At 40.3% G+C, this 12689-nt stretch overlaps 1 protein-coding gene across 1 annotated transcript in view; it reads right to left on the bottom strand.

Moving 5' to 3' along the window:
• ARAP2 (ArfGAP with RhoGAP domain, ankyrin repeat and PH domain 2) overlaps positions 1-12689 on the bottom strand; it is a 419396-nt gene that overhangs the window by 264798 nt on the left and 141909 nt on the right. The window contains exons 10-11 of the mRNA XM_089678380.1: positions 11189-11295; positions 7064-7263 (exon numbers count right to left, since the gene is read on the bottom strand). Of these exons, the coding sequence (XP_089534506.1) occupies positions 7064-7263; positions 11189-11295 (307 nt within the window). The remainder of the gene's footprint in view (positions 1-7063; positions 7264-11188; positions 11296-12689) is intronic.

The raw sequence follows: 12689 nt of genomic DNA, 5'->3' as shown, positions 1-12689 counted from the left end.
AATACCACTCTGTGCCATGATGATGTGATTCCCATTCACGTGTGCTAGAGTGATGTCATCACAGCTTGGCCATTCAAACGGTCAAACAGGCTGAAACTGGAAAGGAAGATTGGGAGAAGCTGACAGAGCTTGTGACCAGCAGGATTGCTTACAGCACAGAACTGGAGGGGATTGTTTGACAGCTATATCAGCCTTAATGTACTAGTATGCTATGCATACTATTATTATTATTATTATACAGTATTTATAAAGCGCCAACAGTTCGCTCAGCGCTGTACATTACAAGTACATTGTTAGTATTTTGAATTTAATGCGTGGACAATCGGAAGCCAGTGAAGGGAATGACAGAGGGGGGTGGCAGAAGCGGAGCGGTTGGTAAGGTGGATGAGTCTGGCCACTGAGTTCAGGATCGACTGAAGCGGGGATAGTCTGTGATGAGGTAGGCCGGTGAGAAGGGAGTTGCAGTAGTCCACACGTGAGATAATAAGGGAGTGAACGAGTTGTTTAGTAGTGTCTGGGGTTAGGAACGTACGTATTTTGGAGATGTTGAGGAGGTGGAGTCTGCATGAGTTTATCAACGATTGGACATGGGGTTGGAAAGACAGGTTTGAGTCTAGAGTGACACCTAGGACTTTGGCTTGCGGGTTGGGACTGATGGTGGCGTTGTTGGTCATGATGGAGAGGATGGGGGGGCATGGGCTCGGGGGAAAATTAGGAGCTCGGTTTTGAAAAGGTTTAATTTGAGGAAATGGAGCAACATCCAGTCTGGTATGTCGTTCAGTAGGTGGGCGATACGGGCGGAAACTGAAGGGGTGGAGAGGTAAATTTGCGTGTCATCAGCATAGAGGTGATATTTGAAGCCGTGGGAGTGTATCAGTTTGCTGAGGGAGGAGGTGTAGATGGAGAAGAGAAGGGGCCCGAGGACAGAGCCTTGGGGGACCCCAACAAAGAGGGGGAGAGAGGGGGAGGTGGTAGCATTATAGGTAACGCCGAAGGAGCGTTGGGATAGATAGGAGGAGAGCCAGGAGAGAGCGGAGTCTCTGATGCCAAGGGAGTGTAGTTTATTAAAGAGGAGGGGGTGGCCACAGAAAGGTCGAGGAGTAGGAGGACTGAGTAGTGGCCATTAGCTTTGGCGGTTAGCAGTTCATTAGTGATTTTGAGTAGGGCGGATTTGGTGGAGTGTAGGGGACGGAAGCTAGACTGTAGTGGATCGAGGAGGTTGTTGTCAGTGAGGTGGGAGCTTAGGCGATTGAAGACTAAGTGCTCAAGGAGCTTGGATGTAAATGGCAGCAGGGAGATGAGTCTAAGGTTGTTCAGGTCGGTGGGGTCCAGGGAGGGTTTTTTGAGTATGGGGGTGATGTGCGCGTGCTTTAGGGGGGAGGGGAATGCGCCAGTAGAGAGGGAGAGATTGAAGATGTGGGAGATGGAGTGCCATCTAGTGAAAAGTATATCCGTGACAATCCTTCATCCTAATGCACTCACCAGAAGGATGTGTATCAAATACAGCTGGGTTCTATGAAGAAATCCCTCTGAAAAAAGTATAACTTCTCCACATCACCGGTCTGATTAGCGTGAATCCTGGAGGGAAAAAGCTCACAAACTGGAGCCCAAGAGAAGCCGCATATAGTGTAGTATTTTTTATTTTATAAAAAGCAATTGCATCCATGTGGATGGGCCCCGGTTTGTGAGCTTTTTCCCTCCAGGATTCACCCTAATTGGACTGGTAGCCGAGTGATGCCATGGAGAAGTTATACTTTTTTAAGAGGGATTTCTACATAGAGCCCAGCTGTATTTGATACACATCCATTCCGGCGGTGGAGGGGTTATATCTTTTGGAGGAGTTGCTGTACAAAAGTTCATTTGTTTTTTGCTTCTGGTGAGTGCCTTAGGATGAAGGATTGTCACGGATATACTTTTCACTAGATGTCAATCCATCTCATTCGTTATTATTTAACACTTTTGGACACTTCATTTTTAGACTTTTTGCTATTTACAATTTTGTTAATTTCTGCACTTAAAAAATATTTTTTGTATTTTTATCACGCATGTCATCAGTTTCAATTATATAATTATTCTACTGTTTTTCTAGTCGTTTTACTTTAATTTATGACATACACATTAGCGTTGCACCTTTTTTGCTTAATTCTCCTTTAGCAAGGTCAGTTCATCAAAAGTTGAATTCTGATTGGTTGCTGTGGATTTCAGCTAAAAAAGTTTGTAAAAGATTTGAAAACTATAAATTAAAAACCAAATCTGTTGCTGTAGCTGTTGCCATATATTTTAGTGAAACAAAACATTGGTTTAATTCCTGTACATCATTTGCTTCCAGATTTCAGATGATCTACATCTATATATGAGGTCAAACTGCAGGCACACAGCTGGACTTGCCTATCTTGCAACTCTGTTTCTTCAGTCATAGCCAGGCAGTGTTGTGTATATTTTTGTTCTTTGTATTGCCATTTTAAAATGTTATGGTATTTCTGATTTAAGAGATAGCAGGAGAAGTTGGAGCAGAAACTTTGTGTGATTAATAAAGATGGCAACAAGGAACCTCAAACCCTATTTGCAGCCTCCAGATAAATTTCTACAGCATTCTGGGTTGCCTGCACTACCCTGTTATCTCTGGTATGAACAATTTTCTGTTATTTAATAGCATCTGGCCTGGATGGAGCTTGAGAAATGGAGGACCTTGCTGCTTAATTCATTAGTTTGAGAAGGCTATATGATTGTTTTTAAATCTAGGGACAGATTGTTCATACACAGCTACAGTACAAACCCTGGGATAGTATTTTGAAGTAGCCACAAACACATTAGTAGCCAGAGTTTACTTTTGCTGCCATCAATTTCAAACTTATCTTTTTTTTTTCTTAAAGTGATATTAAAGGCAATTAAAAAATGTGTCATACTTACCTGCTCTGTGCAGTGGTTTTGCACAGAGCAGACCAGATCCTCCTCTTTTTGGGTCCCCCACAGGCCCTCTTGGTCCCTCCCTCCTGTTGAGTGCTCCCGCAGCAAGCAGCTTGCTATGGGGACACCCAAGCAGGCTCACTGCTGAGCCACTGCTCTGTGTGTCAGTTTACACACCGAGCCACAGCTTAGCCTCGCCCCCTCTCTCTCTTCAATAGCTCACTGTCTGTGATTGATAGCAGTGGGAGCTGAGGCTCTCGTGCACATCGCTGAATCGCAATGGGGCTCAGGTAAGTGTTAGGGGGGCCAGAAGCACTGCTGAACACAGAAGATTTTTTACCTTCATGCGTAGAATGCATAAAGTTACAAAAAGCCTGAGACTTTACAACCATTTGAAAATGGTACATTTTCTCAGTTTAAACATTTGATATGTTTTCTAATGAGAAAATATATGGGTTTATGAGATTTGCAAATCGTTGCATTCTGTTTTTATGTAGATTTTATGCACCGTTCCAATATTTTTGTACTTGGGTTTGGTCTAATAGACAGTGTCTGGAAAGAAAGATACCTGCAGACCTTAATTGGAATAGGTTTCATTCACAAATATCTCTAGTGATGCAGCCTTTGCACAGTCTCTCTGCAAAAACTCCTGCAAGAAGAGATTATAGCATCTACTGGCTGCTCCTCAGAACTATTACCAATTGCCTACTTTTGAGGATTTCTTTTCCCAATGCTATGGGACAAAAAGCATCACTAAACTAGACCTTCATAAAGGCTTTTTTAAAAATCCCACTTGTGCTGCAGGGCAGGAACCTAAAAGCTTACATTACACATCTGGTACTTTTACACTTTAAGTGCGTGCCTTTTGGGCTGTTTGGCTCCAAGTTGTTTCTAAAAAATATTGGTCACTGTTTTTGCAGTAAAGAAAAAATGTGTCTGCTTTTTAAGAGGACACAGAGCAGTAATTCTAGCTGCAATGAGGCAATCCATTTTAAACATGGCTCATAAAGGTCTGCTAGGTGAGTATCGACAAAACAACTTTGCAGGGAAACAGTATCATGGCCTGGTATAGGCAACTAAATGGAAACTTTAATCACATATAATCAATTAGTGCAGCGCTAGACATGTAATGTGAATAACATATATATGAAAAAGATGGCGGCCGTACCGGAAGTACGTCACCGCCAAACCGGATGCTGCGTCACCGTGTATCGACAAAGACGGTGATGCAACTCGTCGATACGCGGTGACGCAGCATCTTAGGACACCGTAGTGTACTTGGATAGCCATGCAGTACACCCATACATCCCTATTAACTGTGGATTTGAACATTTGCATGTGAGTTGTTTATATATCTTATTAAATACTCATTGTGCAACTTATTACTCTATGAGAGATTCTTCCTATGCTTATGTCATCTGGGAGAGAGGTATATCGTGCTGAGACCAGGAGCCAGTGTATCCTGAATACCTACCGGATGGGAATCCTATGGGAGATCGGCTGGTGATTTTTGTCTATGGTGGATCAAGATCCTGAGTGATCTTAAAGGCATATAGGCCCTTTGGGCAGTAGAGTGGAGGTGAGGGGGAAATTTTACCACAGGAGGAGAGTCACTTACCATCCCTTGAAGCTATTGTGTGATCACTTGCATTGCATCATATTGCTTGGAGTTGAACACCACAGCATAGTGTTATGAACTTTTTTATGATATCTAATTTACTCACATTCACATCAGTGAGTGGCACTGGGGGACACGTTTATTATTGAGATTTATTTCTCTAAATAATCACATTGTTTGGTCACCTTTTTTGCATGCATAGATGTGTGACATGTTACTGTGATTCGTTTTTCATATATATGTTATTCACATTATATGTCTAGCGCTGCACTAATTGATTATATGTGATTGTATTATTACTGTTGAGTACCAGTTTGAGTGCTAGTGGCTCTTTGATATAGGATATAGGGACTCCATTGAGCGCAGGAGGACTACGTATTATTATAAATGGAAACTTTAGTTTGCAATTGTGAACTGTGCTTGTTTAGAAAAAATCAGAAGAAAGCCGCAGCTACATTACAAGTCAGACATTTCCCAAAAGGCCCATGTAGAGAAATTGCAGTAGTTCCAAAACATCAAAGAGACTGTTTGGTAGCTTATGATTAGTACTCAAAATGGCCAGAGGTGGCTACATCAGAAGTAACCACTAAAGTTGTCATCATCGCCTTGGTGGGATGATTCTCAAGGTGGGCACTACCACTGGAAATCAATACCAACAATGGTCCACAATTTATTTTAAAAGGGATCAAGTCTTTCCTTAAAACAAAGAGAATAAAGCACATCTTAACACCACAATACCACCCACAGGTCAATGAAGGTGTGGAACATTTTAACCAGTTTTTTAAATGGCCTTGAGACACATCTGCTCAAGGGACTCCTTTTCAGCAGGTCTATAGCCACTGTTCTACAATACTGCAGGTCAGCTCCTCATAGCACCACTGATGAATCACCTGCAAAACTGATGGTAGGTCAATATCTACAAACCCTACCCACAAGCTTGAAGTCACTAAATACAGTAGCAGAACCCTGGAACTTGCAAGTTATATTGAAGAGGTATCAGGTTAAAGCAAAAACTTACAGTAATGCAAAAAAGAAATGCCAAGACAACTACACCCATTCCTGTAAAGTGGTTGAGGATAAGAAGGCCTCCAACCAAGCCAAAGTTTAACTCCAGCCTATCTAATTTTGTGTGAATTCAGAGCCAGTTGGGAACAGTAACCTATATGCTGGAGGATGGATCAACTTGGCATGTAAACAGGTTAATAGCAAGTCAAGATCCTCTAGTTGGGCAGGGTACTACTCCTAACAGGCTTACTTGGGATGATGCTTCTAGTACCACCACACAGCTACACACTCCTGGAAGTCCAGACAACAACTTACACACTCATGAACTGGAGGTTGGAACGCACTGGAGTTCATAGCCACCAAAACTATGTATTTTATAACTTTATCAAGTTTTAAAGTCTAACGGAGGGGAGGCAAAGTTATGTATTTGTTCCGATCTCTGTATTTCCATTTTAAGAAAATGTTATGGCTTTTCTGCTTTAAGAGATAGTAGGAAGAGTTGGAGCAGGAAGTGTGTGATTAATAAACATGGTGACCTTTTAGCAGCCAGTCTGCACCGCTGAGACATGACACAGGTGACAGTACACTCTCCTGGTTCCTGTGTTGCCTGCTTGCCCACTGAACAAGGCACTCAATCAGCAGTGTAATTATAATAATAAATTCTCCAGTGAACTGACAGGTGACAGAGGAAGCTGGAAAGCTAAAATGAAAAAAATGCTGTTGTTTGCCTGGCTACATAGCATGGAATAAATTTGTGAAGAAAATTACCCAAAAATCTTTCCTTTGTTGAGGGCATGAGCAGTCAGTTTGTCCTTTATCTATAGGGTCTTTGTCTGTATTTAGTTTACATATTGTAAAAACATAAGGAAGAAGGGTAAAAAGACACACAAAACATGCAAAGGCCAGTTATAGGCAGTGGAAAAAAGAAATAATAATAACGTGCAGCAACAACTGTATGTTGCAGGGAGAAATGTTATCATTATGAACTTATGTGTTACAGAGAATCCACCAAGACAGAAATATTGGAGTTGCCACATTGACATATTGTTTTTTAAGGTACCATCACCAGATCCTTAATTCGTATTCTTGACTCACTCCTTGGTAAGTCCCTGACCAAGAATAAACATTTTTATGTCAGGTGTCCCATAATTTTTTCTGGGTCACAGACTATTAAATATAGCAGAGGCATGGATGTCAGCTTGAAAGTCTTCACCTTAACTACCCTAAGTTAGTACTTGGATATTTCTGTGCTGATAGATCCCTTTTATGTTCATCCCATCTGTGATGTACTCTGCAGAAAATTTGGAATATGAGTGTCTATGAGTCATGATAGCTTCTTTCTTGTGCCAATCCTTTAATAAAAAAAATCCCTCCGTGTTCCCATATTTTGTCACTTTTTCTCAATGAAGGATTTTCTGCTTGACAGTGTTACAGAAGCAATATATACTTAATCAGAAAGTATGAGCAGGGAAATGCTAGAACATATAAAAATTGCATTAAGCAACACAAAGCTGCATCATAATATTCATTTACCTGCACAGCTCCGGCAAATAACAACCCCTAAGTTGATAGATGCCCAGTCAGGGTTTGGAGCACGACAGTCTGCACAACTCCTGTTCGATTCATTGAACCAAATCTTTTCAGCTACTTCATAATCAGCTACTGTCTCTGCTATTGATTGTTCTAATGTTTCAATCCAGTCTTGCTTTTCTCTTTCCGAGTCTGCTATAAAGCTAAAGAAATTGAACTTTTTAGGTGATTAATCTCTTTTTCTAAATGTCCTATTAGACACACATATGCTGTACAGTATATAGGTTTCCTTATTGCTAATATGTTTAAAGGCAACAATGCCAGGAATACAAGGTACTATTATTTAGAAGAGTTAATGATAATATTCACAAATATGAATTTAAGAGTTCTTGTATTTTTATAGAAATTGACAGGTTTTGAAAGCAGCTCATTTAACTTAACCATCATACTATTATAAAGCAAGGCTTACTAGATATAAACTGGTCTATTTAACCACTTCCCATCCATCCTATTGTAATGTGACGGCCAGGCATGGCTTTCCTCATACCGGGTGGATGTCATATGATGCCCTCCCAGAACGCACCTTGTACACGGCTGTGTGGCTGCTCTGTTGGCACGATATGACGCCTGCTATAGCTACTTGACACAACCAATGACAGATCACTTTACCGGCTCACTGCCAGTACCATGAGATTGCTATGACCAATCACAGCAGATCACATGACAATTGTAAGCAATGAATGGCTTTGATTCATGCCATTCATTGTATACAATTCTATTGCTAGCTGTGACTGGTCACAGTGATCCCATGGTACAGACAGGGCCAATCACAGCCCATATGTACTGTGTGATTAGGTGTGGCCAATCACAGCTAATCACAACAAAACATATTGAATTGATTGATTTCATTCAGTAAAAATGCTTTCTGATAGCAATTAAATTCACAGCTATAAGCAATAATAATGGTAAAAAAATAAAAAAACCCTGACCACTTCCCTAGAGTAGTATGATGTTACTATGGTAACATTGTATTGCTCTGGTCACAGTTTGTTTAAAAAAAGTAAACAAAATGAGATTTTAGATTAAAGAAATTAGATTAAATATTCTGACTGGATTCTATTGGTCACTAAACTCTGCATGTTAGTCAATATACTTTACACTATTTTGTTAAACAAAACCCATGGATGCATTAAATGATCTCAAATCTTCAGAAAAGGTAATAAAACCTTGCCCTGAATATTAGAAAAATATATTTATATTTACTGGCCATGAAATGTAATTTACAGCACCACTAACCCCATAAACACACATGACTCATCTATCATAACCAGGGATCACAATATAGCTAGAAAAAAATGAAAATATTAGCACCAAATCTTATATATCTTATAAGCATATACTGTATATGACCCTTTGCAAGTTAACACAACATAAGAGTATTCTTTACTAAAGGCAAGGGAATAGGTAAGAACTCAGCAGCTACAGTATTATGCAAAGCACTGCTGATGATAATGGTGATGGTGATGATGATCATCATCATAACGGTGTCCTTAAATTAAGAAAAAAAGGGCACTTTAACCCCTTCACACCTAAGGGTAAAACAATTCTTAAAGCCTAAGTAAAATTTTAAAACTTTGACATGTGTTAGTAAAACTGTAGATATCATCTTAACTACTTTGTACATCCAGGTGGATTATACCTTTTTTTCAGGACAAATTGAGCTTTCATTTGGTGGTAAATGGTAATGGATATCTCCTGATTTTGGTTTTATTGTCAAAGGAAAACTGGCCCAAAATAGTTAAAAAATATATATTTTTTTAATTTAGCTGGGTTTCTTGTTACTACCATAACCTACCATCAAAGCACAACCCAAAATAAATTTTCCAGCTCATGACGATTGCAAGGATACCATATATGTGTATGTTATTTGTTGTTTGTACCTGTACTACAGCTGAGAAACAATAGTGTGCATTTTTATTTGTTTTGTTTTTTTACCTAAAACACACTGACACTGACAGTGGTACCCATTAAAAAAAATAAAATCCTGACATTTGACATTGACCTTTGACCCTGACCTTGACCCAAACACTAACCCTGGGACTGAACTAGATCAAACCTTGATCTAGGTATTTTTTATTTATTTTTTATATTATTTTTTAATATTTATCTTTTTTTAAAAAAAGTTTTTTTTTCTCTTGCAAGGAGAAAGAGAGATACAATGTATCTCTCTCCTCCATTTAGAGAGAAAAAAAAACAAGGGGGGCGGGCTTCACAGTGACTGATCATTGTGATATGCAATCAGAGGCTATCACAGCGATCATTTGACACGGAATCGGGAGTCCCGATCATTTGTGTTACGTCGGCTTCAAGGGGTTAAGGTAGGGGGAGGACTAAGCCATAAAATATACTAAATACCAAATAACAATCACACTTCAGGATTAGTTCCCCTTAACAAGCTGAATCAATGAGCTAAGAAAGACAGCTACTTTATGGTGAGAAGGCTGTGGCATAAGCTATGCTACTAAAAAAAGAGCACACAGTTCAAGTAGACCCTTGTTAAAGAAATTGTGACAACATAATACCCTATGCTGTACCTGTGCACATTTATAGTTTTATAGGCTGAACCTGAATCAACTAACTTGAATTCCAGTGCGTGCACCAGAAACACCTATGCAAGTTGAGCATTTAAGATGGCAAACTACAGTATAATAATAGGATGCAAATTTTTGTTTGTGATGGGTGACTTGTAGGCAGGTGCAGTTTCATTTCTCCACTGCGGGTGGCATTCAACTTCAGCGTCACTGCAGAGGAAGAGGAAGTCAAATGGAACATATTTCTCTATGGTTTTTTGGGTCACTGAGGAAGTAATTTGTTTGGATGCTGCCATTCCATGTGACTCTGACGACCATCTTAGGTCAGGCAGAGTCTATTTAAGACCCTGGCTTCCAGGCTTGGCATGCATTTTTGTGAGTGGACAGGGTAGGGACAGGTTATATGTCCATGAGGAAAAGTTAACAGCAGTAGGTTAAAAGGTCATGGATGAGTAGAAACAGGATAGGGACACATTATCCTTCCTAAGAATCCTTCCCCATTGGGCTCAGACTGGCCAGGCTGCATTCCACCCTCGAAGAAAGACGTTGTCACTGCAACAGAACCTGCTCTACATTTTTGGCACAGAACTGTGAGTGTTTCCAGCCGAGAGTCTTCCCCTGGGCTGTTTGTATCTTTGAGCCGTTCCTTCAATACATGCTTGTTAATTACAACTGGACTGTTCACTGCCCATGCACAGACTGGTGACTATATGAAAAAAGAAGGGAATAAAAATGAGCAATATATAATTTGGTGCTGATGGTGAACATGTGAAGCTGTCCTACCAATAAAAAAAAATAAAATCATGTTTTTTTCTTGGTATATGTCTGCTCGTTATTTTTGGAGCCTATGTCCCATGATGTCCTTTCCATGTCAACCTGCTCTCTCATCTTGTTAACCAGAAAATCATGAGCATTACCTAAAATGGAGTCAGAAGTGGCCTGTTATTGACTGAAAGTGACGGCAGCTCTGTCAGGCTCCGACTGACATCACAAGCTGGAATGTTAGGTCATGGTGCTATCTACATTCTGAAATATACAGTAATTTCTTAATTATATCTATTGAAAAGCAGAATTTGCAAACAATATGTATATAAAACATTCTTAATTTCCTGAGGGGTTTTGGAAAACATTACACAAAAGGTGCCAAGGCATGCCCTAAAGCACTTACCCAGGTACCCTATGTGCTGCTGCTGCCTTCACAATAACTGCAAACAGCAACTTTCCAAGAGCCAATATTTGTATAGAGCAAGACATGCTATCCTCACATGACAGTACCCAGACACCCTACACTGCATACACTGCATAGTGGGATGGGGCAGAGAGTGTGTACATTTGCACCCCAAACAGAGGATTTTAGAAACTAAACCTACCAGTGAGATAGACATGTATTCTGAAGGTATGGCTGTGGGGTATGCAGCAGAGTTACTTTGCATTTTGTTAGCATGTGATAGATTTGCTTTAAATTTTGACTACCCAAGAATATAGAAGAATCACATTACTATACCAAATCTGAATTTAGTTGTTAAGTTGTACTTACCTAAAATTTCTAAAAGGAGTGCTGATCTCAAAGCTTTTCCGGTCAGTGTTTTTTAAAGTGGCCATTGTCATATTGATATCAGTGATGACAATCCCAGCACTGTATTCCTAAGAAAAAAAAAACCAATATAATCAAATATTCAGTGTTTAAATAGAATACTGTACATTCTACAAAAAGAACACTGTGCATTACACATAAATGAACAAATATATACAGGGGTTAGACAAAAAAATGGAAACTCTACAAGATTCTCAGGTGTAAAAGTGTCAACATGTTTCGCGTTGAAAATGGAAGTGATGCCATATTCTTTTTCTTCCGCTATGTGATGAGACACCTAGCTAACAGGAAGGAAGCCTCACTTTCGTCATTTGCTGCATGCCCTGCTAGTAATACAGAGTCATGTCAGAGCTTACTGAGCTTCAAATAGGGCAAGTTGTTGGTGCCCACTTAGCTGGTGCCTCTGTGACTGAAGTTGCCAATCTATTTGCCATGTTGCAAAGTACTTCTACTCCTCACCTCACCCCTTCAGTCTCCTCTTACTAACCTACTCAGTGACATATCGGCATGGATGTCACTCCACTTTCTCAAATTCAATCTTTCGAAAACTGAGCTCATACTATTCCCTCCAGCCCGTGCCCCCTCCCCTGATTTCTTCATTAAGATCAATAATACAACCATCAGTCCCTCCCCTCATGGCAGGGTACTAGGTGAAATCTTAGACTACTGTATGTCCTTTCAGCCCCAAATCCAATAACTGTCCAAATCTTGTAGACTTCACCTCCGCAACATCTCCAAGATACGCCCATTCTTAACCTCTGAAACTACTAAGCAACTTATTCACTCCCTTGTTATCTGTCGCCTTGACTATTGTATCTCCCTCCTCGATGGCCTTCCTCATCGCAGTCTATCCCCTCTTCAGTCTATCATGAATGCTGCTTCCAGACTCATCCGCCTTACTAACCATTCCATATCTGACATACCTCTCTGCTAATCCTTCCACTGGCTTCCCATTGCCCAACGAATAAAATTCAAAACATTAACAATAACATATAAAACCATTTATAACTCTGTCCCCAATTACATCACCAATCTTGTCTCCAAATATCACCCAATCCGTCCTCTTCGCTCCTCGCACAACCTCATGCTCTCTAGCTCCCTTGTTTCCTTCTCCCATGCTCGTCTCCAGGACTTCTCCAGAGCTTCCCCATCCTCTGGAACTCTCTACCCCAATCTATCTGACTATTGCCTACTCCACCCACTTTTAGGCGATCTCTGAAAACCTATTTCTTCAGGAAAGCCTATCCTGCCTTCAGCTAATAATTGAATCTTCTATTCCTCCTACCAGTCCATCGCCCACAGTTATTACCTTTTGTACCACCAGCCCCTCCCTCTTAGATTGTAAGCTCCAAGGAGCAGGGCCCTCCTAACCATCTTGTATTGAACTGCATTGTTGCTGTATTGTCTCAATTTATATTGTAAAGCGCTGAGCAAACTGTTGGTG

Source organism: Staurois parvus, unplaced genomic scaffold (assembly GCF_062004578.1).
Source record: "Staurois parvus isolate SC_StPar_1 unplaced genomic scaffold, SC_StPar_1.0 ptg000204l, whole genome shotgun sequence".
Lineage (NCBI taxonomy): Eukaryota > Metazoa > Chordata > Amphibia > Anura > Ranidae > Staurois > Staurois parvus.
Note: the sequence above shows the minus strand (reverse complement) of the source record. Positions and strands in the feature narration are given on the sequence as shown.